Genomic DNA, 12,901 nt, shown 5'->3' with positions numbered 1-12,901 from the left:
AAAGCCCTCATTACATTAAACACCACAAGCCTCTTAACTCGGTCCATGAAGACACCATAGGATGGTTGAGTCACCCATAGGCTGACCCCCAATCTGGGTGTCAGATTGACACAGTCAACCTTAATCTACCAACAAACCACAGCCCAGCAGCCCTACCCTGAGGAAAACCTTGTCTCAAAAAACACCCCTCAAGGCTTCCCAAGTGCGTTGCTCATTATGAGAACGGGGGTCAGGAGGATCAGCACCAGAAGTTCACGGGACTTGATAAGAGAGCCTGTAAAAAGATAGTCTGGACAAAGTGCTAGGCCCCCATCACCCATGCAGGAGAAAAACAGTGAGTTGAAACTTTGTGAAAGGGGCCTTCCTGCCAGGGCTCCTGCAGAGTCAGCCCTCAAATTACCTGGTTGGCCGCCGGTCATAAGTCACCGGATTCAAAGTGCAAACAACAAGCTTTATGGCCAACAGTCTCATTTACAGCAACAAACTTTCAAGGCCATTGCCCTTCCAGGTGCCAGAGCAACAGCCCTACCCCTCGCGTGGCCCTGGGGATAGCTACATAAAGTCAATGGCGTCAGTTTCCCTCAACTGCACGCAAAAGGGGACAGGTAACCGTTCCTACTTAAAAGGGGTACTGTATCGGAGCCCTCTAGGCACTGCTGGTCATGAGAGGTCCTCAGGAAGCCGGGATCTCTTTCCCACTTCCGCTTCCCTCCGTTCCGGACTCCTGGCCAAGTACCAGGTGTCCTACCCGGAGGCTTCCTGAAAGAGAAGAAACCAAGACCTTCATATTGTCACTGCCCTCCACCTTGTGAGCCAAGGTCTTAACAACTCCTCGTTTCTACTTAAACGAAGGATTTCTCGTTGCAGAGGGCATGATGCACCTCTGAATTCTGACCCAGCTATCTCCTCCGACCCTACCCCAACCCTGCATCCTCTTCCACAGCTACCCATCACTTCACACATCCTAGAGGAGACTGACCCACGGAGACCCAGAGTTTGGCTACCAGCTCCCCCAAAGAGGGTCAATACTATGGCCTGACCACAGAAGTACAGGGGCTGCTTTGCCTTCCAAACTCCAAATCTCATGTATTTATTGAGACATCATGGAGTAAGAGCCTAGGAACTATCAGGCCCTGTGTCCTGGGGAAGAGTGAGTGAGAGAGCCCTTTTTCGAGGCAGAGGCATGGTTGCTTAAAAGAGATAAAGACCTGGACGTATTTACAGCAGGTGCGCTGAGAACAATGACGGCTGACTCAGGGCTGCTGGGGACAGGTCCCCCTTGCAGGGTGCTGCCACGCACGAGAACCACCTCAGACTGCACCCCAGCCGAGGGTCCATGCATCTACTGGCCAAAAATAGGAAACAGACAGGAACAGAAACTTCATTCCTGGTTAGTAAACAATTGCCAAATCCTGGTTTGGTAAATCACCTTCCCAGAGGCAAGAGGATTGTTTTTTCTTTTCCCAGGTGCAGTTCACATACCATCAACCATTTAAAGTGAGTAATTTCAGGGAGGGGGGCACCTGGGTGGCTCAGTCAGTTAAACGTCCGACTTCAGCTCAGGTCCTGATTTCACGGTTCGTGGGTTCGAGCCTCGAGTTGGCCTCTGTGCTGACAGCTCAGAGCCTGGAGCCTGCTTTGGATTCTGGGTCTCCCCCTCTCTCTGCCCCTCCACCTCACCTACTTGCATTCTGTCTCTCTCTCTCCAAAATAAAAATACAGCAAAAAACAGTTTCTTTCAAATAAAGTGAATAATTTCGTGGCATTTAGTACATTCACAGTTTTGTGGAATCAACCACTTCTATCTAGTTCCAAAATACTTTCATCACCCCTAAAGGAAACCCTGGGCCCATCAAGCAGGTACTCCCGATTCCTTTCCCGGTCCCTGGCACCACCCACCAATCTGCTTTCTTTGTCTACGGATTTGAATAGGAAGGATTTTCAAAAGAGAGATCTCTCCCAGTTTCTAGCTCTTTCCTCACTAAACTAGACCAGACTCACTGGAACGGAGGCACAGTTTGCCCTTCGGTACTACACGAGCCAGGATTCAAATCCCAGTTTCTGCCTTTCCTTGAGTGTGTCCAGTTTTTGTACTTGTAAGCCTCAGTTTCCCCATCTGCGAAACAACCCACCTGCCTCCCAGGACCGTTTCGAAGATTAAAAGATAACCCCGCCAAGACTAAGCCCAGCCCTGCCCCAGAGGAAACAGTCAACGAACGGTAGCTGTAACATTGGCACTTCTAGAAAAATGTCAACCTGAGAAGCATTAATAAGTATGTCAAGTCAAGATCTGCCCAGGTCACCGCACAGGAAAACCTTTTCACGAATGCAATTTTCTAAGAGATCTGAAGAAAGGCTAACTCTGCACCTGACGGTTGGACCATGGTTTTTCGTGTCACACAGACAGCTTCGATCTCTGATGTTGGAAAAGCTACTTATTTCCCTGAGCCAATTCTCTCAGCCGTAAGATGGGGAAACCATCCATGTCATAAGGTTGCCTTAATGCAATGTTAAGAGCAGCTATTGTGAGCTGGTGCTTAACTCTAACTGGCCTCATCTTCCTCTTCTCCATTCATTCTCGGACCCCGAGCCTCTCTATAGAATCTGTGGCCCTCACTGCATGTTTAGCACGGAGGCATTCGATCATATACGAATATTATAGTAGGTGTTTTTGCCCTGAACTGTTAGAATATAGCCTGAGAGAGAAGACTCTGTTAGGTCAGGACCTAGCCAAATACCTGGCTGAAATATTCTGTTTGGCCTTAGCCGTGTGTTGTTGTTTTAAATTAAGTTGGAATGTGTTTCTATCTGGGGGCACATCTACCTTGCATTTTGCTAGAGACCCCACCATCTGCATTTTCTTACCTACCATCTATTTAACTCTATGACCCGCCTGTTCTATAAATATCTCTGGCCCTTGTTCTAATTTTTTGTTCCTTTTATTGTGTGAAGCACACAAGTGACGCCCACAAGAATTTAGACCATGCCTCTTCTAAGAGGATTCTGTGTTCATCTCAAATAGTCATCAATTGGAAGGGACCACTACAGAGTAACGCTCATGCTGCAGTAGAAAGGGAGTGTTCAAGTGAAACCAATTATTCTGGTTTTTTTTTTTTTTTTTACTAAATAAACCTTTTTTTTTTTAAGTTTATTTATTTTTGAGAGAGAGAGAGAGGGAACACACAAGCAGGGGAGGGACCGAGAGAGAGAGAGAGAGAGAGGGAGACACAGAATCCAAAGCAGGCTCCAGGCTCTGAGCTGTCAGCACGGAGCCTGACGTGGAGCTTGAACCCACAAACCATGAAATCATCGTCTAAGCCGAAGAAAGATGCTTAACTGACTGAGCCACCCAGGTGTCTCTAAATCAATCTTTTTAAAATCAAATGAAATTTTATTATTATTTTAAGTTTATTTATTTTAAGAGAGAGCATGCATGCAAGTGGAGGAGGGGCAGAGAGAGGAGGAGAGACAGAGTCTCAAGCAGGCCTGACACAGGGCTCAACACCACAGTTGTGAGATCATGTCCTGAGCCAACATCAAGACTCGGATGCTCAACTGACTGAGCCACCCAGGTGCCCCTAAATTGTCTTATTATTTTTTTTTTTCAACGTTTATTTATTTCTGGGACAGAGAGAGACAGAGCATGAACGGGGGAGGGGCAGAGAGAGAGGGAGACACAGAATCGGAAACAGGCTCCAGGCTCCGAGCCATCAGCCCAGAGCCTGATGCGGGGCTCGAACTCCCGGACCGCGAGATCGTGACCTGGCTGAAGTCGGACGCTTAACCGACTGCGCCACCCAGGCGCCCCAAATTGTCTTATTTTTTAGGACTCTGCTGCTGTTAGAGAATACCAATCATCTACAAATTGGAGCGATAGATCGATAGATTCAATCTTACTTTTCAAACCACCAAAGAAGATTAATACCCACAGAAGGTAGCAATCCCCAACCGTGGAGTCCCTTCCCAAAGCTCACTGTTTTGTTTTGTTTTTTTAAAGTTTACTTATTTTGAGAGAGAGAGAGAGATATCAGAGAGGGAGATAGAGAATCCGCACCGTCAGCACGGAGCCTGACATGGGGCTCGAACTGGTGAACTGTAAGATCATGACCTGAGCAGAAACCGAGAGTCAGATGCTTGACTGACTGAGCCACACAGGCGCCCCCAACCCCCCGCCAAGTCCTTGAAGTTCACCTTAGATTCAACATGTGGCCCTACCCCTTAAAACTGATCTAGGTCCGTTCAGAAACCATCCATCCCTCCCTCACCCATTAGCTCTCACCATAGGAAGGAGTCAAATTTCACAATGAAAACCGAAGAGGCCTCGGTTCTGGTCCATCTCCTCCAAGAGAGACAGGTGAAAGAAAATCCAGTCCACATGCCCCACATTCCCCCTTCCCTTCACCCCTCCTGATAAGGACAGTTTAAAAGTGTCCAGTAGAGAGCTGGGAGAGAGAGAGAGAGTGCTGACACGTGCCAGGCACACAGCAGGCTCTAGACTGGCTGAAGCTAGGGGTTGGGGCGGCCCCTCACCTCTGCCCCATGCTCACAAGACCCCTTGCTAAATACTCCCTCAGGAAGGTCCCCTTACCCTGTGAAGGGGTCGCATCTGTTGGCGCTTCCTGCAAATGGGGTCTCCTGGCTCCGGGTTCCTCCTGGCACGGAATCCTTGTCCCTCTTCCCTCACCCCCAGTTCCTCCAAGGATAGGCTGGCTCCAGAGCATCCATGCAGAGGGATGGCTCAGCTCCCAGCGTCCCCAGTTGTGCCCTGTGTGAGCTGTCCCGAGTCAGGCCATGGCCAGGCTTTCTAACGTGCTCCGGGACTTCACTTCCTGGTTTTTCTTTCACAACTGAAAGTGGAAGCGTTCTGAGCAGGAGGAGAAAAGCCGCCAAGCTGCCTGGCTCCTTTTCAAAGCCCTTAACCCCAGCTCCTAAAGGCTGAAACAAAAGCCAGCCCGAATCGCACCATTCACCCTTGGCTCCTGTGACTGACTACCTTGAAATGAAGATCAAAACAAAACTGGACTGACTTGAGGTGCCCGGAGCAGAGCACCAATGCCAGAAAGGGGACACCGCTCCCCGCCTCGACTCCCAGGACAGGAAGGTCCAGCCCGCTGTTGCATCCCTCCCGATGGTGGGGCACCTGGCACAGTGTCACCCTCCTCCAACCTCCGTCCTCCCTCCACCTGCCTCAGTCCCCAAGCGCTTCTGATAAAGCCAGTGTAACCAGCAATGACAGTGACCCAGACGGAGAGCTTTTGTTCTTTTCCTCTGACACAATCATCTGCCCATCCTTTTCACACCTTGAAATCTAAATTAAAAAATCGATTCTGCTGCCTCCTTCACCTCCAATCAAAGCTGGGAACTTTTGAAACCACAGGGAGGCAACGAGTACGTATGTCCTTAGCTGTCCAGTTGATCTCGTATCTTGCAGCTTCCGGAAAACCCACTGTACGTGCATGAGCCAGTTGACAGGAAAAGGCAAGTCACTTCTCAGTGTTACTGGAAAAATTGTTCCGAATGTGCAGACCCCTAAAAGGGTCCTGGAGATTGGTCTGCAGGATGTCAGAACCTATCGTAGCTTCAGAGGATTCACCTCGGGCTGTGGCCACCAAAGGGCGCAGCAGCTCCCCTTCTCGGATTCGGAGGCAGAAATCGTGAGTTCTCCGGCTTCTTCCTCCTCACCCCCCACCTTACCTCCCAGATGCCCAGTGGTCCTTTCAGGAAGGCTCATGGGAAGTCTGACACAAGCCTGACCCTTTACCAAAGCTAGACGAGGGTTCATTTCGCTCTACAGAGAAGAGATCCTAAAAGCCTCCAAGCTAAAAAGCAGCCAGGGTGAGCCAGGTCAATCTCAGAGAATGGCACCTGATCCCTGGGCCCCACAGGAGCCCCACTTTAGACGTAGAAGAAAGACCAAGTACGGGAAGAGGAGGTTAGCCACCCTGTCAGTCTAGCTTATTGGTCATTTCGTGGCTGGAGGGATACTTGGCATTGCTTAGTTTCAGGAGCTCATTCCTTTGAGAAGCAGCTCCATCCAGCAGAGGTCAGAGAATGGCAGAATGGATGTTAAGTCTCAGCTGTTCTAATACCCTGAGTGCTGGCTTCTTTTACCAGCTGAATGAAGAGCGCTCAGGGCCAAATGAGCGTTTCCTTTTATTATTATTATTATTAATTAATTAATTTACTTTTTACTATTTTCCTCCAGGTGCGGTACTCAAGTTGAGAAGTGCCTCGATCATTCACAAATTCTAGCAGAGTGGCATTCCCATTCGATCGTATGCACACGTCAATAACACTCCCAAGATTTCAGGAAATAACGGGAGGTTTTGACAACACAAGAATTCTGTATTCTATAGCAGCAGCCTAGGGCGACAGGACTGGTCCGAAGTCTAGTCTTAGCCACACAACCTGCGAACTAGGTAGCCCAGGCCAAGTTGTTGAACAGCCCAGAGACACTTTATTCATTTATGAAATGGGAACAATACCACTTACCTTCTAGAAGGTGGTGAGCAGATGAAGTAACACAGGTCACACACCTAGTACAGAACTCAGCACCCAAGGGAACGTCTGCTGAGGACTCTCTCCCCCCAAGTCCCTTCCAAATGGGAATCCCTGCCATCAGCAGCTGGCAAATAGCCCTTGTAACCATCCTGACACAGAAATTTTTGAATGGAAGATGAAGGAGACATACATCTTGGTTTTGTAACTCTTAAAATGTTTGTGTATTTTAGTTGGATTCAGTGAAATTAACAACTTTCTCTCCCAAATCCACCTCCTGCCAGCATTCACATAGCCTTGATGTCTCCACGCCTTTCCACTTGGTTTCTGCTTTGCCTCCCCACAAGTCAGCTGAGATTACTACTAAACCAAATGTAATTTCATATAGTAAAAGAGCTCCAAGGCTGAGGAGAAACATGTGTCTTCCCTCCCCACCCCTGCCCTTGCCATCCTGTCGGTGTAGAAACCAGAGAGTAGATAGTGTTATTGCAGCTTACCTCGTAGGAATAGGCTCACTTCCCGGGGCCAGGAAATGAACCCCTGACAGCCGGCTGCACTGGTTCAGCACCACATTCAGACACCTCTGTCCTTTCCTCAGCTCCTGCGATGAGGCCACATCTGAAGCCAATGCGTGCTGCCCTGAGAGTGACCAAAGACTCTCCTGGAACCTTTGTGCCTGTTGCAACAGAGGTTCAAAGGTAGAAGTTACCTGTTCCAACACTTGAAATAACATCCAACAGCGAGAAGCATAGAATTTGGCAAAAGGTTAAAACAGAGATGGTTATGCAAGGGCTTAAGAGGAAGGAGAAGAAAAAAGACAGCCCTCTGCTCAGAAAGCTAACATGCAACAAGCAAAACCTTTATAAAGCTTATACCTCAGGGGAAAGAAAGTGGACAGACAGGGCTTGGCATCTGCCTTTGGGACAGAGTCCCTGAGACCGTGATAGCAAGAGGGAGGTCTAGCGCACAAGAGGGAAAACTCGTTCCTTGAGTTGTGGTTGAGCAAAACATGAGAAGCCACGTTAATTGGCTCAAGCTAGGACTTTACGGATCAGATAAGAGAGGTCTGCATTTCGAGATCGGCCTTTTTCTAGAAGAGGCCAGTGACCCCTCCAGAATTAGAACATCTCCAAGACACTGCGATAAGGCAAGTGACTCTAGCATCCAGACCGAGGGACAAACCTACCTGGGTCATATTTCGAATGCAGAAGCATGGATACAGGCTGCACCTCCCATGGATTTCTTGTGTGCCGGGCCAGCAGAAACTCGTGGAAATGCTGCACTAGGTTTCTTCTCATTGGATTCAGTCAAGCAGCCAGTAATATCAAAATCAGAAGCCAGTACCGCTGCCTGTTGACTCCTGTGGGAAGCAGTGGCCGCCACATTACCAGCGAGGTCTTATTAGGTCACATTCTCATCCAGGTCTTAGGTGCATTAATTCTTGAAAGTCACTTCTTTGCACACAGCCCTAGTCCTGCCTTAGTACCTGAAAGAAAGGGGCTTTCTCAGAAGTGACTAAAGGAGATACAATTCAACTAGAACTGAGGCCATTCATGCCAAGTTGTGTTAACTAGCAGCCTACTGACGGCATACCTGCTGGAGAGCGAGTTACTCCAAGCCGGTGGTTCTCAGACGTCAGCCAACATCACGACCCCCTGGAGAGCCTGTTCCAACACAGCTGGTGTCAGAGCTTCTGATTCAGTAGGCCTGGGTTAGGGCCTGCGAATCTGCATTTCTAATAATTCCCGGTGATGTGAATGTTGCTGGTCTGGGAACGATGCTAGGAACACACTCGGAGCCACTCTGCCTTCAATGAGCCCGACTGTTGAGATGTCAAGAGGGACTGTGTTTGGGGTAGTCTTGGCTATGGTGACCCTGCAGTTGGGAAGCGGGGCGGGCCATTTGGCACAGAGTAGAACTCACCGTGTGCTCCAGAAGAGAGGTGTTACTCAAGGTCAGTAGGCAGACCAGTCCCAGAGTAGCGCTTTGGCAATAACAGGACGTATCGCCATTCCCTGCCCCACTCCTCATGTAAATATATATCAAAGCCACACAGCATGACAACTAGACAAGCCATGTGGGTATGAGCACAGGCATATAGGGGGCATCACTTGATCCAACAAACTTAGCTTTATTCTTAGGGTACCTGAGACAGTAAAAATGAGAAACAGCTGAGGCATGGACTTTAGTAGGAGAGGGGAGTCCGGAAGCCAGGTCTCCATTGCCCCATCTCTTGATAAATCATTATTTCCCATAGCATCTCACTTCACAAAAACACGTGTGAGCTAAGGCTTCTATACCACATCCTCTATTTCTCCCTCCCTTCCCACAGCCATATGCATTTAGAATTCAATACAAGCAAACTCCTTCTGGGTTTGAGCTCCCGTAACCCTGACAAAGTGCAAACCTTAGTTATTGTTTTAGGTCATTTATAGGCAATGTGCTCAAGATGTGAAGAGTCCAACCCAACAGCTACAGTTCGGACACACTCACACATGGTGCTCTGGTCAGTGTGTTTACATGCCCTCCCCTTTGGTAGGGACAGAGAAACGACAAATCGCCTACACAACAGTTCTAGAAGACCAGGAGCCAATACTCTAGGGTTTTGTAATACAGCCTTGAAAAAGCCAAGATACATCTCAGGATAGGGGCTGACAGCTCTTTAGAAACAGAACCCAGGTTTTCCCCATTTTTGAAAGCAGGGAAAGACAGACCTTATAAGCAGGTCAACTTCTTAAGTAGCCCCACAGTGCATTGATGAAGCTCCTCCCAGTTTGTAAAACTTTCCCAATCTATCTTTTAACAAACCTATGAGGTATAAACGGGGACGCTGCCCTCAGCATCCAAACCTTCGGTGGCTATTGGGGCCCGTGACAAGGGCAGTTACGATTCGTGGCTTAAAGAACACTTATTTAGGAAGGACCTTTGCCTGTTCTAACAGCTAATCCAAGTCTTTAGAAGTAGGGCAACATGACCCAAGAAGAAAGAGAAGAGTTCTAGACCTATCAACTGAATCTACTCATGTTAACTTAATACTGATGGCTCAGAAAGAAAGGTGAGATGTTCCTCTCTAGAAGTGGCGGGATAGGAAAGATATTGTGGTGGCACAGAGTGGGGGACTGTGAGGGACTGACCTTTAGCTTCCCACATGGCAGAGCTAACTTTGAAGTTTACCCTTCTACTGAGATGTGAAAAGGAAGGGGCAAAGTTCCTTAAACTCCTACCAAGAGTGCCTTAATCAGCCATTCCAGTTATCAGAACTCCATACCCACCCTTTCCCTGGTTATCTGATGTTTCAAAAGGCTTATGGCATTCAAAGTACACCTTGCCAGGTAGCAACCCAAGGTTCTCATGCCAGCTCCTTTCTGAAGGCATTCGAGATGTTCATGAACATTACTGTGCACCTCCCGTGGGATACCGCTGTTCTAAGAACTTCATCTGCATTATCATATTTAATCTCACTGCATCTCCATGAAGAAGTTGTTATTTTGCAGAAGAAAAGCTGAGAGGCCAATTAACTTCCCCAAGGCACGTGGCTAATAGCGGACAGAGTCTCAGAGTCAGATATTGAATTGAAGTAGACTGGAGTCCAGAGTTCAAGGGTGTATCTATGAGTATGATCCATTCGATGAACCCTATGCAATCTTGTGTATATATAACTACACACACACACACACACACACACAGACACACACACACACACTTATCTTGGGAACTTTCATTGGTCTCCCAAAGAAAATTAAGAACCATGGTCCTCGAGGAAGCAGGACACAATACCATCCATATGGTTCTGATGCCAAGGATGAAACAACAGCTACCTTTTCCCTCCTCAGAAGGGCTTTTTATCTGCCTGGATATCCTTCCTGCCACTGAGCTCATTTCCCACGCACGGCCTCACTTCACACAACTAGAGGGGCCAATACACTATACATCCAGCTGCGCAAACCTCAGGTTGTTCTGCTCAGTTGTCACAGCTCCATGCTGGGCCCTGCTATCAATCCTGTGCCATGGGGCATCACTGTACACGTGGGAGAAGCTGGCCCCCAGCTCGTTTTCATCAACCTGGGTCATGGACAGCTTGGACACCCAGGCTCTTGAGGCCCGCTTGCTCATTCTTTGTGGGAAGGAAGTGTTACTCAAGCACAAGCACTTGGTTGACGAGAATGATGTTTGCACAGATTGCAATAAGAAGTTTTCCCTAACCCCAGATAGGCCACCCCCCCCCCCCCAAAGAACACACACAGCAAATTGCCTCACAGACTTATTCTCAGGTTCATGATGTCAACAAGGTTGGAACACAGTGACACAGGCAACTTTCTCCTTTGTTAGCAAGAGCTTTCCAAGAGCGTTTCTGAATCAGACAGAAAGTGGAGAGATCCCCAGGAGAGGGGTCAGCTCTAAAGTCCCAGAGCCCGCAACAACCCCATAAAAATCATCGCTGTTTCCTGGCAGGTTAGAAAGGTAGCTCAGAGGGAAAATGGAGATCTGTGTGGTCCAATACAGTAACCAGGGGCTGCATATGGCTGCTGAGCACTTGAAATGAGTCTAGTCTATGTTTAGAGGTGTACAAAACACACACCGAATTTTGCAGACTTAGTTTGAAGAAAGTAGCATAACATCCCTGATTTTAAAATGCTGATTACATGTTGAAGTGATAATATTTAGGATGCACTAGACAAGTAATTCTACCTGTTCCTTTACCTCTTGTAATTATGCCTGCTGAAAAATTTAAAATTAGGTATGTGGCTCGCACTGTATTTTCCTTCAACAACACCGATTAGGCCCATAAGTCCTCGGCCTGATGCCTATGGAATATAAACAAAAGGTGGCATCACCCAGCGGCAGCAGCAAATGTGTTATAACTGCTCTGGATAAACTTAAAGGCAGCAGGGTCTTCTACCTGTACCCCTGGTTTACACATCCAACAGAGTTTATGACCCTAACTGAATCAACAGTCCCTTATTATAAAACTGCTAGCATTCCTATCATTCCCTGAGTGTTGTTCCATGCCAGGCACCGTGCTGTGTGTCCTACACCTAGGACTCCATCTAATCCTCACGTGAGCTCATCAGGATAATTACAAATAAGGAAACCAAGGTTTAGACACTGCATAACTTGTCCAAATGAGCTCAAGTCTCCTTCCAAACCTGTGCTCCCAACCAACTCACTACACTGCGTCCTCCAGGAGAGTGGGTGACAAACAGTAGATGGGGGACATCAATACTCGGGGGGGTATGCCAATACCTCCTTCACCATGCCTTCAAGGACATGGTCCTCTGCTCCGCAGTCTTGGTTCACTGGGCTCTCTGCATGAGAGAACAATCCTGAGTGTGTGGCTAGAGAGCCATTTGGGAACTTTTCACATGAGTGTTCAGGAATATCAGGAAGTGGGAGGGGTTCTGGTCTCTCCAGACAAGAAGCCAAAGAGGGTGGAGGAGTCAGAAGGGACATCCTGCCTTGCTTCACATGATTACATACCAGAGAGAGGCTCCCCAGATGACCAGCCGGCCCCTTATTGGATGGAGAAGCATATCGTGCTTAGGAGTTAAGTGTATGCTCACCAGAGAAAGATGTATTAAGGCAGGGGCAGGCTCTTTATTTGCTCAGTGTTTGGGACACTGTGGCACAAAGGTGTTCTCAGAAAACTTACAATTTGATTGAAACTGGCTTGGGAAGTAATTGTATCACTGTTAATCATTTAGGATCTTTGATTACTGAGCAGACAGCTGCCCTCCCCCCCCTCCCCCATCCCGTCTGAATGTTTTGGCTCTTCATGCTAAGGCTTTACTTTGGGGGGGGTGGTCAGGAGCCCTCATCCGGGAGATAGGATTGAAGACCACAAAATAAATATTCAGATCAGAAATATGGCATTTAGGCTGGACCCACCTGCTAAACTTCAGGTTATCCCTGTAGCCAGAAGAAAATTTGAAAGTATTGATCAGAATCCCTAGAAGGTGAAAAGCACTGGCCAGGTGTCAAGACACGTTCCTGGTGGAAACAGGTGTGAGAAAGAACACCACATCACAGGTCAGAAGAAGTCTTTTAGCAGCACAGAATAAATATCAGGTGGTTGAGGTATGTAAGAGGTCACGTCCCTGTGAAAGAGGAATCTTTGCCCCTCGCGTAAACATTTTCAGACACATGACTGGCATGTCTCCCTCAGAAAGCCAAGGTCAGTGGCCCATCCTTGACCTGGTAGGAGAAGCGTGCTCATGGTTAACTAAAGGAATGGCTTTGGAACCAAGGAATCTGCCTTGTTTCAGTTTTGAGAAACACAAGTTCAACCTTTTCTCCCCTTTCCTATGCCTCGTCAAACACTTACTTACTAGAAGCTTTGTATTGACTGCATCACAACTATTTACAAGAGCTGAGAACACAACGAGGAAGTTGAAAGTTCACACTG

At 47.9% G+C, this 12,901-nt stretch overlaps 2 protein-coding genes across 5 annotated transcripts in view; one reads left to right on the top strand and one right to left on the bottom strand.

The window, feature by feature from the left end:
• ACSL5 (acyl-CoA synthetase long chain family member 5) overlaps positions 1 to 7,162 on the bottom strand; it is a 43,412-nt gene extending 36,250 nt beyond the window's left edge. The window contains exons 1-2 of one of the 4 annotated variants that reach the window (XM_045438908.1): positions 5,471 to 5,475; positions 169 to 173 (exon numbers count right to left, since the gene is read on the bottom strand). Coding sequence is in view for 1 of the 4 variants with exons in the window: in XM_045438906.1 (XP_045294862.1) it covers positions 4,589 to 4,721 (133 nt within the window). In the remaining 3 variants the exon portion in view is untranslated. Of the gene's footprint in view, positions 1 to 168; positions 174 to 4,588; positions 4,832 to 5,470; positions 5,476 to 6,492; positions 6,606 to 6,995 lie in introns of those variants that run through there. The other 3 variants (XM_045438907.1, XM_045438905.1, XM_045438906.1) reach the window with 3 other exon arrangements.
• Positions 5,457 to 12,901, top strand: part of LOC123577311 (guanylate cyclase 2G-like) — a 56,754-nt gene continuing 49,309 nt past the window's right edge. The window contains 1 exon segment of the mRNA XM_045439396.1: positions 5,457 to 5,654. Within this exon segment, the coding sequence (XP_045295352.1) occupies positions 5,457 to 5,654 (198 nt within the window).

The sequence above is a fragment of the Leopardus geoffroyi genome, chromosome D2, assembly GCF_018350155.1.
Source record: "Leopardus geoffroyi isolate Oge1 chromosome D2, O.geoffroyi_Oge1_pat1.0, whole genome shotgun sequence".
In the NCBI taxonomy this organism is placed as follows: domain Eukaryota; kingdom Metazoa; phylum Chordata; class Mammalia; order Carnivora; family Felidae; genus Leopardus; species Leopardus geoffroyi.
This window is presented reverse-complemented; position numbering and strand designations above follow the sequence as displayed.